Source organism: Podarcis filfolensis (assembly GCF_964270895.1).
Source record: "Podarcis filfolensis genome assembly, contig: HAP1_SCAFFOLD_87, whole genome shotgun sequence".
In the NCBI taxonomy this organism is placed as follows: Eukaryota; Metazoa; Chordata; class Lepidosauria; order Squamata; family Lacertidae; genus Podarcis; species Podarcis filfolensis.
In genome coordinates, this window is record NW_028149481.1 from 91,425 (window position 1) to 106,037 (window position 14,613).

Sequence of the window (14,613 nt, forward strand, 5' to 3'; positions counted from 1 at the left end):
TCTGCGAATCTGGTGGGTGTTAAAGACCATCTGGGATCTGCCCTGAGACCTCCAGGCATAGGGTGGCAAATGAAAAAAATAATCTGTGGCCCGTTGTCGTGTTTTCTTTGATCGCATAACAAGGCGTAAAATTCATATTCCCCCCCCCATAATTCATAAACAATATTGTGACCTCCTCTCCCTCGCTCAGCCTGTGCGCCCGGTGTCTCTGGAACGGACATTGTAGGAACTGTAGCCCCTGTTCCCTTCGAGCGGAGCTGGGACCGGCCCTTGGCAGCTGGAATTGGGAAAGCCCCACCACAAACTTCTCTTTCTCTTTTTAATGTAATTTTTATAAAATTTTCTGTTATACAATTTCAGCTAAACATTTTACATACTTAAGATCTCAGTGACTTCCCTTCTTTGCTTTCAGTGTTTCATTCCATATCTTAGATCCCTGCATATTTTACAGAAAATATACCCATCAGTTTTCCATTATTTACATCCATCCAAACTTATTTACACTGTTGAATTTATCTTAATGCAGACAGCATTTTCAGCTACACACCATTATTTTCCGTATATTTTCCATATATTCAGTAAATGTTGTCCAATCTTCTTTAAGTATAAACTCTTTCTGTTCCCTTATTCTATATGTTAAGTCTACAAGTTGTGCATATTCTGGCAACTGAAGTTGCCAATCTCCTTTGGTTGGCACCTTGCTCATTTTCCATTTTTGGGCTAACAAAACATGGGCTGCAGCAGTAGCGTACGTAAATATCCTTTTCTGACACCTGGGAATTTCAGTCTGAATTATCCCCAACAGAAAGGGCTCTGGTTTTGGGGGTTAAAGTAATTTTAAACATGTTGTTCAATTAATTATAAATCATTTCCCAATACCCTTTTATGACCTCGTACTTTTCGCTCCTTCTGTGGGACTATGGGCCAACTCCTTTCCCTGTCTGCACAGACAGGAGAAAACAGAATTATCAACCCTCTTGCTCTCCTCCTGCCAGCTGGAGACATTGTGGGGCTGGCCAGACACGTCCATAAAGGTGTGGGGGTCTGTTGGGAACACCTGCTCTTGGCTCTGGGGGGAGGCAGGGGGTTTCCTTTCCTCCCTCCCACCTACTGCTGCTGCTGCTACTACTTGCCCTTACTCTCCTGCGTTCGGGGCAGTCTGGCCCATGGGGGATTTCCGCAGAGTCAGATTTGCTTCACGGCCTCGCATACAAAGCCAGCGGACAGGCGGCGTTTCAGCAGCCACACAGTGGGAAGGGCTGCCTGCCTGGGCCCAGCGAAGCGGCTGCCAGTTGGGTTCCTCCTCTTTGCCTCCAGCTTGCGAGTGGAGCCCCGGGTTTCCTTTGTGGTGGATTCAGAATACAAGACCCGCATATCGATTTTACTTGGCCCCTCCCAAGGTCTCTCTTCCCCCTTTAGCTGGGCTCCAGGTCCCATCATCTGCTGGCCACACTGGCTGGTGCTCAGGGGCGTCAGGAGTCCGGCAGCCGTTGAAGGTCCCAGGCTCCCCCGGTCCAGGCTGTCCGCGATTTGGTCTCAGCTCCTGGAGGAGCTGCCCCATGGCCAACCAACAGAAGCTGCTCTTGGGTCTTGCTTCTGGGGCCCTTCCTCTCCTCCTCGGCCCCTGCACCTTTTATCGGCATTGTGGCAGTTGGCGGGAGGGTGGGGAGTGGGGACAGGACGGGGCGGTTGTTCCTGTCCCACTCGTCACATGCGTGGTTTCTTCTGCTCAGATATCCGAGGCCTGACAAACGCCGCCCAGCTGGAGCAGCTGAACAAGAGGTGTTGGTATGTCTGCCAAGATTACATGGAGTTCAAGTACCCGCACCAGCCGAACCGGTTCCCAGATCTGATGATGTGTTTGCCGGAGATCCGATACATTGCAGGTGAGACTCTCTCGGTGGTCGTTCTGGTTCCACTCCTCGTGAAGCTTGGAGGGAGACGCTTCTCTGCCTCTCTCCGGCTGCGCTGCCAGCGTGTGGGAGCCTCCTTCCCACCTTCAAAGTGCAGTCCAGGGCAGCTGGTGGGCAGCTCCAAGGGAGGCAGGGAGGTTGCTGAAACAGACCAGTAGCTCACCTAGTCCCTCATCCTGGAGGCCGTGGGGCCAACCAGATGCCCACCATGGGAGATCCAGAAGCAGGAGTGCAAGAGCCCTCTCCCCCTGGGGGCAGAGGTGGAGCATAGCCACCCTGAAGGCAGCAGTGTTTCTGAATAGCAGCTGCTGGGAGCCGCGGGAGGAGAGAGTGCTGTGGGTTTGCCTTTGGGGTGTCTGCTTGGCCCCTGGGAGAGCAGCCTGCTGGACTCTGGTTGGCCCCGTGAGCCCGACCTGGCAGGGCTCTTTCATGCCGCCTTCGACACGGGGCAGCTAACCAAGATTGTGTTCTTGTCTTGACAGGGAAAATGGTGAACGTCCCGTTGGAGCAGCTGCCTCTCCTCTTTAAGGCTGTTCTGCACTCCTGCAAGGCCAGCGTGAGCAAAGAGTGAGCAGCCTCTTCTTCCCCCCTCCCTCAGGAGTTAAGAGGAGGAGGAGGAGGAGGAGGCACATGCAATTGATGGAATGGCTGCAGCTGGGCAGTGGGTAGCCTTGCTGTTGCGGCAGGAATCTTTGTGGGGTTGGTTGCTTGGTTTCCTCTATTTTTCTTGTTCTTTTTACTATTTTCCTATGATATTTATTTCACGACAAAGTTGAATGTATGATCTTCAACCCCGTGCACAGCATTCCGTCCGAATGCAGCCATTGAGTCCTCTCACAGTTTACAGAATGTGAAGATGTTTGTTAACAGTGTTTTTTAGGGTTAGACCTCTTTTTTTTTACCAGGGCTGGAGGCTGGGGCCGATGACTTAAGACTACCTCAAGGAGAAGGTGCTGGGCTCCTCTCTTTCTGTGGGACCTGCACCCAAAGTGTTCGTTCTGTTGGGGCAGTCGGCCATTCCTTGGAGGCCGGAATCTGCTCTCCCCTAGAGAAGTGCCAAGTGCTGTGGCTGCCCCCTCCTCCCCCCCTTCTCAATTGGCTGCCCACAGAGCACCTCAGATACACACCCCACCTGCTTGAGGTCCCTCTTGGCACTCCAGACCCAGCAGCCATTATCCCCTCACTTTACCACAAAAACGCAAGGTTGCAAGGATGATGGCTGAGTCTCAGTGGGTGAGATGGCAGCCCCTTCCTCGCGCAGTCTGAGGGGTCTGCTCTAGACTTTCCCTCGCCCTGCCCACCACCTGCGAAAGAAAGCTGGGACAAGCAGGGAGCTCTACAGCTCTGTGGCCTTCGAAGGGGAAATGAGTTTCCGGGTTCCCTCTGGACACCCCTTCAGACTGTCATTCTTAGCCCTTGGAAAGGGGCCCTCGCAAGACTCTCCAGCTTGTGATTGGTCTTTGCGTGGCGGGAGGCTCTCTCTCCTACTCACACTCAGCGGGCTCTCCAGTTCCCAGAGGCCCCTCCTCCTCCTCCACCCATGTCACACTCCTTCTTAGCTCCATGCTTCATAGATGCTCACAGCAAGAGAGGCTTCTCTGCGAGTGTCTTCTTCTAAGGCCTTCAGGCGGGGGGTGGGAGCCCCACACACTGGCTAATGGCCGCAGTTGGCAGACACAATCAGTGGCTGGAAAGGAATGACCTGAATTAGCCCACCTCACCTGTTCAGCCCGTCTCATAAGCACACGCAGAGGCAGTCCCAGTGTTGCTGCCACTGCCAGCGCCCCCCAACCTTGCTTTTTGCTGCACCCCATTGCACCCTGTTTACATTTGGAGGCTTGGCATATTTCTAGGGGAGATCCTGATACAGGTTGGCCTGGGAAGCGCAAGTGGGAAATGCGACTGCAGACTGAGCATCAGGGAAACTCACAGGCCCCTCCCCACTGCCAGCCCCGCCTAGAGCTCCTTTGGACCATTGGCATTTGCTTTGTGGGTGGGGGGGAATGTCACCCACAGGGCTCGCTCTCTTTGCTTAACTTCCCCACACTCAACGCTGCTGTTGCTGATTCCAGCAAGGAGAAACGGGTAAATGGCCCTGCTGTGGCCAGCGCTCTGTGGCTTTTTGTGCGTCACAGACTGGTGTCACTGCCCTTTTGCTTTTCCCATTGGTCCAAGTAGCATTTGTAACCCCCCCTCCCCGCCACTTTGGAAAGCCTTCTGCTTTGACACGATATACCTCAAGGGGCGGTGGGGGCGTGCAAGTGCTGCGTTCCCTATCTGCCCTTCTGTCTGTCTGCCTGTATGTTGTCTGTGTCGCAAAACTAGAAAGTGCTGCCTGCCAGGACATTGGTGTTATTTTTGTGTTTTGTGTTTTGTTTTGTTTGGGGGGGGGGGAGAGCTGTCCACAATACCTCTGATTGACCCATTCATTACCTTCTGGTTTGCTCCTTTTACTTAGCAGGGATTCTATACATTGCACAAGACTGCGGAGTCTAGCCCATCACTCGACATTTCATAGAAACCTCACAGATCTGTGGCCATGGGGTTTTTCAGGACCCCTCTGCTGTCCCCACACCCCCTCCCCTCCTGCATATTTCAAAGGTGACTTGACTCAGGAAGGAGAGAGGCATTGCAGCCTGTGCAGGAGGGGGGTGGCTGTGTGAGAGGACGCTCTGCTGGCCATTGTGTAAGCCCCCCCCCCCATTTTGCCTCCGCATTCAAAGCATCCCTCCGGTGACACACAAAAGCCTCTGTTTATCTCTGGGAGCAGGGAGAGCCAGGCTGAATCCGGGCGCAAGCCAAAGGCTAATGCAGTGAGCCAGAAGGTAACTCATTGGGCTGTCGTTAATGCCTCCCGCAACCAAGCCCCCTGACGGCTTGTTTGGTTTTGAAACAGGGTAAAGTGAATGTAATGCTTTGCGGACTCAGGTATTATGTGAAGAAAATAGGAACTGTAGCTTAGAGACGTAGGGACCGTAGGTCACTCACTTAGATGGATTTGTGAATTTGGTTTGAAGGACGCTGTACAAAGGTTGGAATTCTCTTTCTGTGCGGTCTTTTGTTCAATGGTCATTTTGCAAAAACAAAAGGGGGAACTGTATAATAACGTGCTTAATGCTGTGTGGGAGAGGAGGGGGAGAGGAGAGCTCTGCTATTTCTGCTTTCTCCGCTGCTGGGGCCCAGCAGCCCACCTGCCACAGGGAGATCCCTGCTGCAGTTGCTCTGGGCTTTTTTTTTTTAGCATGATTTGATTGGTTGAGTTTATTTGTTTGCTGCTTTTCCGCAGTGAACTGAGCCCAAAGCAGCCTACAGTATACCAAATATACTGAAATAAAGAGCATGTCAGTAAAAAACCCCAAAATGACAATAGTCCCAGCAATTTGGCAAACACAGAATAAATTCAATATTAACCCCCCCCAAATACCTAGGCTTATTAAGTACACAAAGACAAAATAGAAATGGAAGTTTACTGGCAATAAAGTTTCTTACTGCCCTTCCAAAAAGCCTGGCTTAATGCAGTCTGGAGGTGGGGGGCAGATGGCATATAGCTGGCTCCCACAACCTTACTCCAGAGGAGGCTGGCAGCAGCAAAGGCCAAATGTCAGGGAGGGCAATGATGGCAGGTCTCTCCCCAGGCTTTCTGGAAGTACCAGTTGCTGTTGCAGGTCTTCCTGCAGGTTTCCAGCCTATTGCCACTCATTTTGAAAGAGAGAGAGAGAGAGACTGTTAAGTCCCTCCCCCCTCCTGTACCTGAGCACCCCAAGAAAAGCCGCCAGGGCCACAGCACAAGCTTCTTGGGCCCATTGTGACCAGGAAGACCCCCAAAGGCCGCCCAGTTGCCATTCTCCTCCTCTCCCCCTTCTTCCCCCAGCTGAGCAGGGAGGCTTGGAATTCCCCTTTTGCCCTTCAGTGGCAGTCCTTCAAACCAACCTTTCATTTTGTTTTTGTTTTGTTGCTGTTTATAAACTTGAACTACTTTTTACCTTTAATTTTTTTAAAATATTTCTAAATAGGAAAACAACCAAAAAAAGGGGTGAGGTGGAGGGGGACCCATCAACGCCCCCTCCCACCCCCCCGCCCATCACTGCGCTGCCACCGCCTGCTCCCGCCCCTTGCCTCCGCTGGCTCTGCAGCCGTGAGTCTGGGGAGAGCAAGGTGCCAGTGGCCTTGCCCTCTTCCTCAGGCCTTGACATGGCAGGAGGGGAAGGGGGGGTGGCAGCTGAAGTCTGACGCGGATATTTTTGTATCTCAGGTGATACCAGTCCAAAGCGATGCTCCATCTTGCGGCAGCAGCCTGAGGGGTTTCTCTGGGTTCTCTGTGCGCCCTTTGCGCCGCACGCAGAAGCTCAGGGATATGTATTTAAACTGAACCGAGGGAAACCCCCCTGCTGCCCCTGCCCCAGCAGGAGGGGGCTCTCTGTCCCCAGGCCTGCTTGGGGCCTTGTGCCCCCCTGGCATCGCCTGGGGAAGGAGCCCCTGTCTGGACTTGAACCCGCCCCACTCAGGGCACCCATTGACCTCAACTGAGCCGCCTTTGCGATAGATGCATTCTTTCTTTCTTTCTTAAGTATGAAAATGTTTTGTACTAGTTTGTTGATAACATTATTGACTCAGTTTCCATAACAAAACTACCTCTTGTGTGACATCCTGTTTATCATCTCAAAGGGATTGTGTGGGGGAAAAGAAACAAAAAGAAAAGAAATCCCCACCCCCCACTTTGGAAAAAAACCTAAAATAACCCTGCTTCCTCTTTGTACATGTTTCTGAGTGGAGAGGCAACAGGGTTTTTTTCGGGGGGGGGGAGATGCTGCTTTGTCAACTTCTCCAGAGATTCTCTATTCCTCATTGCTGCTGCAGGAGAATTCTTTGCCCCCCTGGGGCTGTGTCAGAAGGAGGTAGCAGGATGCATGGCGGGGGGGTGAATGAAGGGAAGGGACACCTGGAATCTTGAGCAGAGTTGTTAGAGAAGAGGCTATGCAGTGTCTTGTGTCCCCAGACGCAAGACCACCCTGCCCTCTGCAGCAGCACGTGGAGAGGGGGTGCTCTTGGCAGCCTGAGCCCATGGCTGCAGGCCCCCCTCCCACCCTACACACTCATGGCTCCTGCCACCTCCTTCTCCCCACCCTGCTAACTTTTAGACCTGCATCTCCATCCCCCCCCCCCGCCATGGGCATCCTGGGACTCTCCCAGGCGGAGGGAGGAAGGGAGGGGCAGCAATGCCTTGACCAAACAGCCTGCAGCGCGTTTTCCCTACAATCCCGTGTAATAAATCAGGGAAGCAGGGTGTCACTGCAACATAACAAATAGTGAATGTTTAGCTGTTATGTTTCAACATGCCTGGAGCTGGAGCATCTGCACTGCAGGGAAGCCACTTGCCCGGCGGCGCCTCCTGCCTCAGGAGGTGTTGACAACAACAGTGTTCTGACCGGGTGTAGTTTTGGCCGTGTGGCACGTGGGGCCGGCGCCCCTCGCTTTTGCCCAGCAGCCTCGGCTCCAAAGTTCTACTCTGTGACTTGACTACCTGTGGAAATGTGACCAATAAGTGTTAAACGCATGTTTAGCAAGTGTTAGATCTTTGAACTAATAAATGTGAAATGGTTCTGCACTGCGTGACTCTTGAGTGTCCTTTCTTTTGCTTGCTTGCTTGCTTCCGTGTCCCACAGGTGCCCTCTCCACACGCGCGCGCACACACCTCTACCTGGCAGTCAGTGTATTAGGGGAGGGGGTGCTTGGAGCAGGGGGTCTCTGCAGGCCGTGAGGCTGAAGGAGCTTTCACCAGTGCCGGCAGGACGCATCTCTGGCAAGCTGGGAGCTGCCTTTGGCCCTGGCGGTGCCTGCACAGAGGCCAGAGAAAGGGAAGCTTTGGACAGGGCTGGCTCCCCTTTCTCCTGGTTATCCAGATCTCAGCCCAGGCTTTGATGGGGAGGTGTTAGGAATGAGCAGCAGGTGAAAGAAGGAGCAGGTTATTTTATCCCCTCTTGCCTTGATAGCTGCCAAGCAGCCAGAATTCCCCCCCCCCCTTTTACAAAAAACCCAATGTGCAAGCAAACCTGACTGCAAAAACAGCCTTGACCAGAGCACTGCAGAGGGAAAGGAGAGATCAGTTAAAGATATCTTGTTTTTGATGAGAGAGCGGCAAGCCGTGAGGAGGGACGTGGTATTTTTAGATTTCTATGCATCCTGGAGTGCATACATTAGGGCCCATTCAGCCGGGAGCAGGCGGCACACTCACAAAGCCATTGTGCGCCTCTGTGTGTGCGTCTGCCTGCCACGCTGAGATGGCAGTGGCCACGTCACCGAAGTGAGCAGCTGCTGCTCCCCCCCCCCCCCGTATCCGTGGGCTGTGCTGCCTCTCTGTGCCTTTCCCTGATGCTTGGCGCTTCTGGATTGGCCTAGTTAATGGAACACATAAATGCATTTGGGTTCCCTTTATTCCTTTCAAAGCAGCCAGGGTATGAAAATCCCTGCTTGCTGCCAGCTGGGCCTGTGGCCCTGCCCAGGAATTAAATGTGCCTTTGTTTTGCCAACACTCCAGGCCCCACATTCCCTTGTCAGCAGAATGTCTTTCCACCCTGCTCTTTGGAATTAAGTTTAGCCTCAGCACATAGGAAGCTGCCATTGCACCTTCTGTGCTGACTTGTGGCAGGCAAGGTAGTTAAGCAGGTGCTTCTCCCTGTCCTCCCTGCAGAGGCTCCTGACTCAAGGTGAGCAACACACTCCCCTCCTGTGGCTTCCAGCAACTTGCAGTCAGAGGCATTGCTGCCTCCAACTGGTGGTAGAAGAGAGCCATTCTGGCTAGGAGCCATTGAGGGCCCCTCCTCCTCCGTGAATTTTTCTGTTCCTCCTTAAAGCTTCCCCAAGTTGATGGCCATTGCCGCCTCCCGTAGGAGCAAATTCCATAATTCCCTTGCAAGCCTGTGCTCCTATGTCAGACTGTTGCACAGCGCAAGGTTCTGCTTACATGCTCCCTCCCAGAAGACCAGCCAGCAATCTTCAGGTCAATCCCAGGCTACAAATCGGCAGCCTGGCCTCCAGGGTGAGGGTGGGTGTGCTGTGAAGCCACAGCCTGTTCTCCCCAGAGATCCTTGAGGAGTCTTCATGGGTCCCTGGTGGCTTGACGTTTGCTTCTTCAGGCTTTTCTGCTGCCCCCACCCCAGCAAAAGCCAAGCTGTGCAGAGGGGGGAGGACTTGGGTGGTGCGCAAGAGGTGTTAACACTCTTTGGCTTGATCTCTTTAGGTTCCAGAGCGGCTCTTGGATGTAGAAACCTGTTCTTGACTCCTCCAGGAAATGGTAATTCAGCAAAGCCGGATCTGCCCCCAGCAGACGGATCTTTCAGAAATTGTTCCCCTGACAACAAGGTCCCCATCAGAGCCATCGCCATGGAGATACAAGACCTGCATCTCCTTTCTCCAGTGTGTGTGGCTGGTCCCCCACTCTGTGGAGGCGCCCCAAGTGTAGCGCACACTTGGCAACCATGTTAGCAGAGGCTCCTAGTCTGTCCTCAGAGGCAGACCTTCCTCCTCCCTTGCCCTCCTTCCCAGGAGCCCTCTTGCTGTATAAAATGTGCCCTCTTCCCTTTGAAGACCCGAGGTGCTGGTGTCCTGGACCACCTGAGCAAAGTTTTGAATTGAAGCAGGTAGAATCTAGGTGGCATAAAACTGGAATTGGGGCCAGTGGCTTTTGAGCCTTTAAGCAAAGCTTGCCTTTCACCCCAGCTGCTCTCTATTGTGATGTGTTTGGACAGCAGCTGGACCCAAGAGACCATGTTCTGCTTACGTAATGTGGGTGAAAAGGAGGCTGCTCCTCTCGCCCCCCCCCCCGGTAGGCAAGGAGCCATGTGGCTTCTGTATTTCCAGGGGGTCCTTCCTTGACCCGTGTGCTTACGTGTAGAGGAATGTTGTGGTTTTGCTTGCAATAAGCATACTTCTACCAGCTGCAGTGACTTTGAGGTTTTCTCCCTTGAGAATGGTTTCTTTCCTGTATCCTGCCTTCTCAGTTGTTTTGGGCTACAAGTCCCATCAACTGGGGCTGGTGGGAGTTTCAGCCCAAACCACCTGAGCTACAAATTCGGGAAAGCTGAGTGAGATAGCTAGGAATCTCACCACCTTCAAATCCCTCTTCAAAACTCACCTGTGCAGCAGCACCTTTGTTAGGTGAGAAAGGCTTTGGGAGGAGAAAACCCGCTGCCTTGCAAGACATCTTTGGGAGAAGAAAAGACTTTAAGGAGCAAACCCCATGGTGGTTTGATGGCGTTTTGTGTGCCTCATTCAGGCAACGCTTAAACTTAAGCTGGTGCCAAGCGTCTTGCTCTGCTTTCCTTTAGACCACGTCAGTGAGGTTGAGAGGCAGGTAGTGCAGCCAGGGCAGCCCAGGACCTCCAGACACACTGCCCAGGCTTTGCTAACCCAGCAAAGACAACCTGGGAAGCAGCAGTTACAAGTTCCCGGTCTCCAGGGGGCGCTTAGATTCCATCAGTTTGATTTCACCCACAGAGATGCACTTCCTCGCCTCTTGAGACAGATTGGAGCCAACAGGTAGCAGTCTAGTTTGCCTCAGGCATTTTGCAGAACCCAAGCCCTTCCCCTGCTTCTTTCAGGAATTATTAATATTCCGCTTTTCTGCTTGCAGCTGACACGCTGTAGAGCTCTGTGCTGGCCCCACCCACCGTGATGTCTGCTGGAAATCCACAAGCATGATTCAAGAACAGACTTTCCCCTCCTGTGGTTTCCAGAAACTGAGATTCAAGAGCGTCACTGCCTCTAACTGTGGTGCCAGACCAGAGCCATCGCAGGAAGTAGCCATCAATAGTTCGCCTCGCCTTTTAAAGTCATTGTGTCACAGTGCTGTAGCTGCTTTAAAAACATAGCAAGCCTTCGGATGCAGCTCCTTTGTCCTCAAGTCCTCAAGTAACTCAAATTGACTGTGGGTTTCTCTCAGATCCGCTCCCTGCATTGGAATTCAGGTGGGTACCTTTGGAGGAAGTCTGGATCGGAGGAAGACGGACAACCTGTGTTTTTCTTGTTACCTTGTCTCCTTGAGCCCAGCCAGGACAAGGGTATATTTGCTGTGCCTTGGGTGGGGTGGGAGTGTAAATGTCTCTGGGTGTGAGTAACGGGGGGTGGGATGGGGGGCTATATTTAACTAATCTGAGGGTCTTTTGGGGATCTGTGCTAGCTCCATGAGCTGCCCCTCCCTGATCTTTGGACCCACAGAAGTGGAGGAGGCACCAACTTGTCTTAATTGCCACGTTTCCCTCGCTTGCTCATCTGGCCAGTGACAGCAGCTGTTGTGCGGAGGGCCCTGGCATGATGGTTTACTGCCGAAGGCCGCATGGCCTATGATTTGGCCGGGGAGGATGGCAGCGAACAAATCACACTGTCACCAGCGTCAGCCTCATTAACCTGATCTTTGGTGGATCACCAAATGTCAACATTGCCTGGAACATCCATTATCGGGCCCAAGGACTCGGCGCAAGGCATTTTGTCAGGCATTTCTGTCACTGGCTCATGCTCTGACCTTCACAGAGGGAAAGGCAGCCTGGGTTGTGTGTGTGTGGAGGGGGCTGTTTGCCCACTAGCCTGCCCCCACAACCCTCACACAGCCCGGCCATATCTGTTCACATTCAGGCCCTATTTCTAGCTAGTGCCTCACGCCACGTTGACTGGATTGAAACGACAAGTGCAGGCTGCAGTTACACACAGCGCCACCAGCCATTGTTCTGCACCAGCTTAACAGCCTCAGCATTGGCCGTGGGAGGAGAGGGAGACAAGACGAGGGACGGACAAGCCCCACAGGACCAACTTTCCTGAAGTGGCTCCTGACCCCAGTCGTGTGTGCACAGATCAAGATCCAAAAGGAAGTTCTCCACCAGGGGGTGCCAACTTGAATAAAAGGTTGATGGGGGCAGGTAAGCCCTGCCCCACATAATAGATCACAAGGCATAATGCACACACATTGTTTAAATGACAGTGCCCATCAGCTTTCAGAGGAAGCAGTGCTTCTGAATATCAGTTGCTGAAAACAGCAGGAGAGAGGAGAGCTCTCATGCCTGGGTCCCGTGTGTGGAATTCCCATAATGGGCATCTGGTCAGGCACTGGGAGAACAGGAAGCTGGACCCGATGGGCTTCATCCAGCAGGCTCTTCTGATGTTCTTAGGTTGACCCATAAGCCCCATGATAGGTTTGAGACCCCACGCCCTTCAGACTGCAGCTTCCCTCCCTCCTAATGTTTTTTTTGGGGGGGCTGGTAGCTGTGGAAGCACTTGTGAAAGCTGTTTGAGGACCAAATTCCACAGGGACAGCACCAATGTCACGTACGAGCCAAAGCTTTTTACATCCCAGAGGGAATATACGCATAAGAGGTTGCTCTATGCCAGTGGTTTTCAACCAGTGTGTCATGGCCCCCTGGGGTGCCTTGAAGGATGGTCAGGGGTGCGGTGGGCAACCCTGGCCTCTGTCCCTCTTTCCTTCCCTCCCTCCCGTGATGCCCTCTTGCCTCTCTGCCTCCCCAAGGCTTGCGCAGCTGTTTGTTGCAGCAGCCCTGGCTATAAGCTCCCCAGGCGAATGGTGTGCCTCTGGGGCTGGCCAGGGGGTGCTTCCCCAGCCCCTGTGGGGCAGTGTGAGGAGGCATCTCTCTTTGGGGGGGGGGCAGCTCAGAGACAGCAGCTGCCCAGAGGATTCCCAGGGAGAGGGGAGAGGAGAGGAGGCTGAGGGAACACATGCGCTCCCACTCTCTGGCAACCAATAATAATAATAATTTATTTATACCCCGCCCACCTGGCTGGGATTCCCTAACCACTCTGGGCGGCTCCCAACAGAATATTAAAAACATGATAAAACATCAAAACACGTTAAAACATCATATAGTGTCCGACTTAATACTGGGAACACCTTCCAACCTCTGCTTTAAAATCCCAAGGGAGTCCATTCCGCTGCTGAACAGCTTTTACCATCATACACTTAGCAAGTCCCAACACTCTTTCCAATGGCCAATTACCAGCTATGTCTGGAAAATTCCAGATGTATGGCAACCGTAGATGGGTGGGGAACCTCTGTCCCTCCAGGTGTCCTTGGACTCCTCCAGCTCCCGGCAGCTGCCGTGACCAACGGTCAGCTCTGGTGAGAGTTGAGAGTCCAGAACTATCTGGAGGAACCAGATTTCCCACTCCTAGAAATAAGAACACAAAAGGAGCTCTGCTGGATCAGGCCCATGTCCATCTAGTCATGCACCCTGTTTTCACAATGGCCAGATAGAGGCCCCAATGGGAAACCCATGAGCCGAATCCACCCACAAGAGCCATCTATCCTCCTGCTGTTTCCAGCAACTGGTATTTTGGGGGAAATTGCTGTCTCCATCAATAGTCCTCTCCTCCTCCGTGAATTTGTGCAGTCCTCTTTTATAACCATCGAGGTTAGTTGCCATCCCTGCCTCCAGTGGGAGTGAGTTCCACAGTCCAACTATGCACTGTGTGAATAAATCTCTCCCCCACTAGAGACAAGTTCACAGTTCACAGCACTGCTGCATAAAAAGCTTGGAACACAAGAGGCCGTTGATCTGGTTGCAGGCAGTGTTGCGCCAAGAGAGGATGAGCTCAGCTACGCAGCCCACCGGCCCCTGAGAGGAAGACCACCAGCACCAACCGGGCCCAGGGCCCAAGTAGTGGAGGGACCTCCTGGCCCAAGTTTGTGAGCCCTGGAGTGCTTCACGCAGCTCCTGCCTTATCGCTGGGAGGTCTTGCAGTCAGGGACCCAGGCTTTGGCAGGCAAGGGTGAAGACGTTTTGCAACCGCTCTCATGGGCCGCACCTGCAGCAAGCGCATTCCAGGAACGTGGCAGGGGGAAGAGGCACAGCAAGGCTGCAGATAACCAAGAGAGGATGGGGACTGGCCATATTTATCTCCCTCCTGGGACGTTGCGGAATATCAAGGATAGGAAAAAATGAGGAGATCCTGGCAGTTTTTCCTCAATGCTCACTGGAGCCTTGTGGCGGCTGCTGAGCTGCTTTTGAGCTCAGCTGAGGGATTCTCAGTGCATTGGGGCATGTGCAAAGCGTGCTTTCCTCCCACTTCTAAGGGCCCAGTTGCAGATCAGCAGTAGAGCTTTGCATGCATAACTACTGTTCAGTCCTTGGAAGCACAAGTGGCACTTTTCATTGCTTTCGGGTGACGGGCGGAAGCATCCCTCGTTGCTCAGGTTTTGGGTCGTTAACTGGGGTCTTACTGGGGGGTGGGGTGGGGGGAGATTTATTGTCTGTTTTGTGGGGTTTTGTGTATGTGTCTGTTTTGTGTGTGTGTGATTCCTTCCCCTTTTAACAGTAATTGTGTGAAAACTTTCAGGAATTTTGTTGTGCTGTGTTATCATCGTCCCCACCCCCACCGCCCATATATTTGGTTTTACTGAATGTCAAGATGTTTTATATTTTTTTTATGGATTTGTTAATAGCTGTGGAGCATTTTCTTGTTGAAAGCAATGGATGGATGGATAAATAAATAAATAAATAAATAAATAAATAAATAAATAAATAATTTTAGCCCTAGAGGTTGCAACCTTCAGCCCTTGGCCCAGTTTCAAAAGAGAGGGACACGGTACACCAAGTCAGACCACTGGTCCATCTGCTTTCTCATTGCTTTCTACCCTGACTGACATCAAAAGCTCCCCCAGGGTTTCAGAGAGTGAGCCTCCTCCAACTTTACTTGGAGA

At 52.6% G+C, this 14,613-nt stretch overlaps 1 protein-coding gene across 4 annotated transcripts in view; it reads left to right on the plus strand.

Moving 5' to 3' along the window:
- Positions 1-14,388, plus strand: part of NR6A1 (nuclear receptor subfamily 6 group A member 1) — a 50,427-nt gene extending 36,039 nt beyond the window's left edge. For 3 of the 4 annotated variants that reach the window (XM_083631699.1, XM_083631701.1, XM_083631702.1), the window contains exons 10-13: positions 1,734-1,886; positions 2,396-2,480; positions 9,151-9,204; positions 10,543-14,388. In XM_083631699.1, the coding sequence (XP_083487825.1) occupies positions 1,734-1,886; positions 2,396-2,480; positions 9,151-9,175 (263 nt within the window). In that variant the 3' untranslated portion in view covers positions 9,176-9,204; positions 10,543-14,388. Of the gene's footprint in view, positions 1-1,733; positions 1,887-2,395; positions 7,519-9,150; positions 9,205-10,542 lie in introns of those variants that run through there. The other variant, XM_083631700.1, reaches the window with a different exon arrangement.
- Positions 14,389-14,613: the final 225 nt, after the last annotated feature.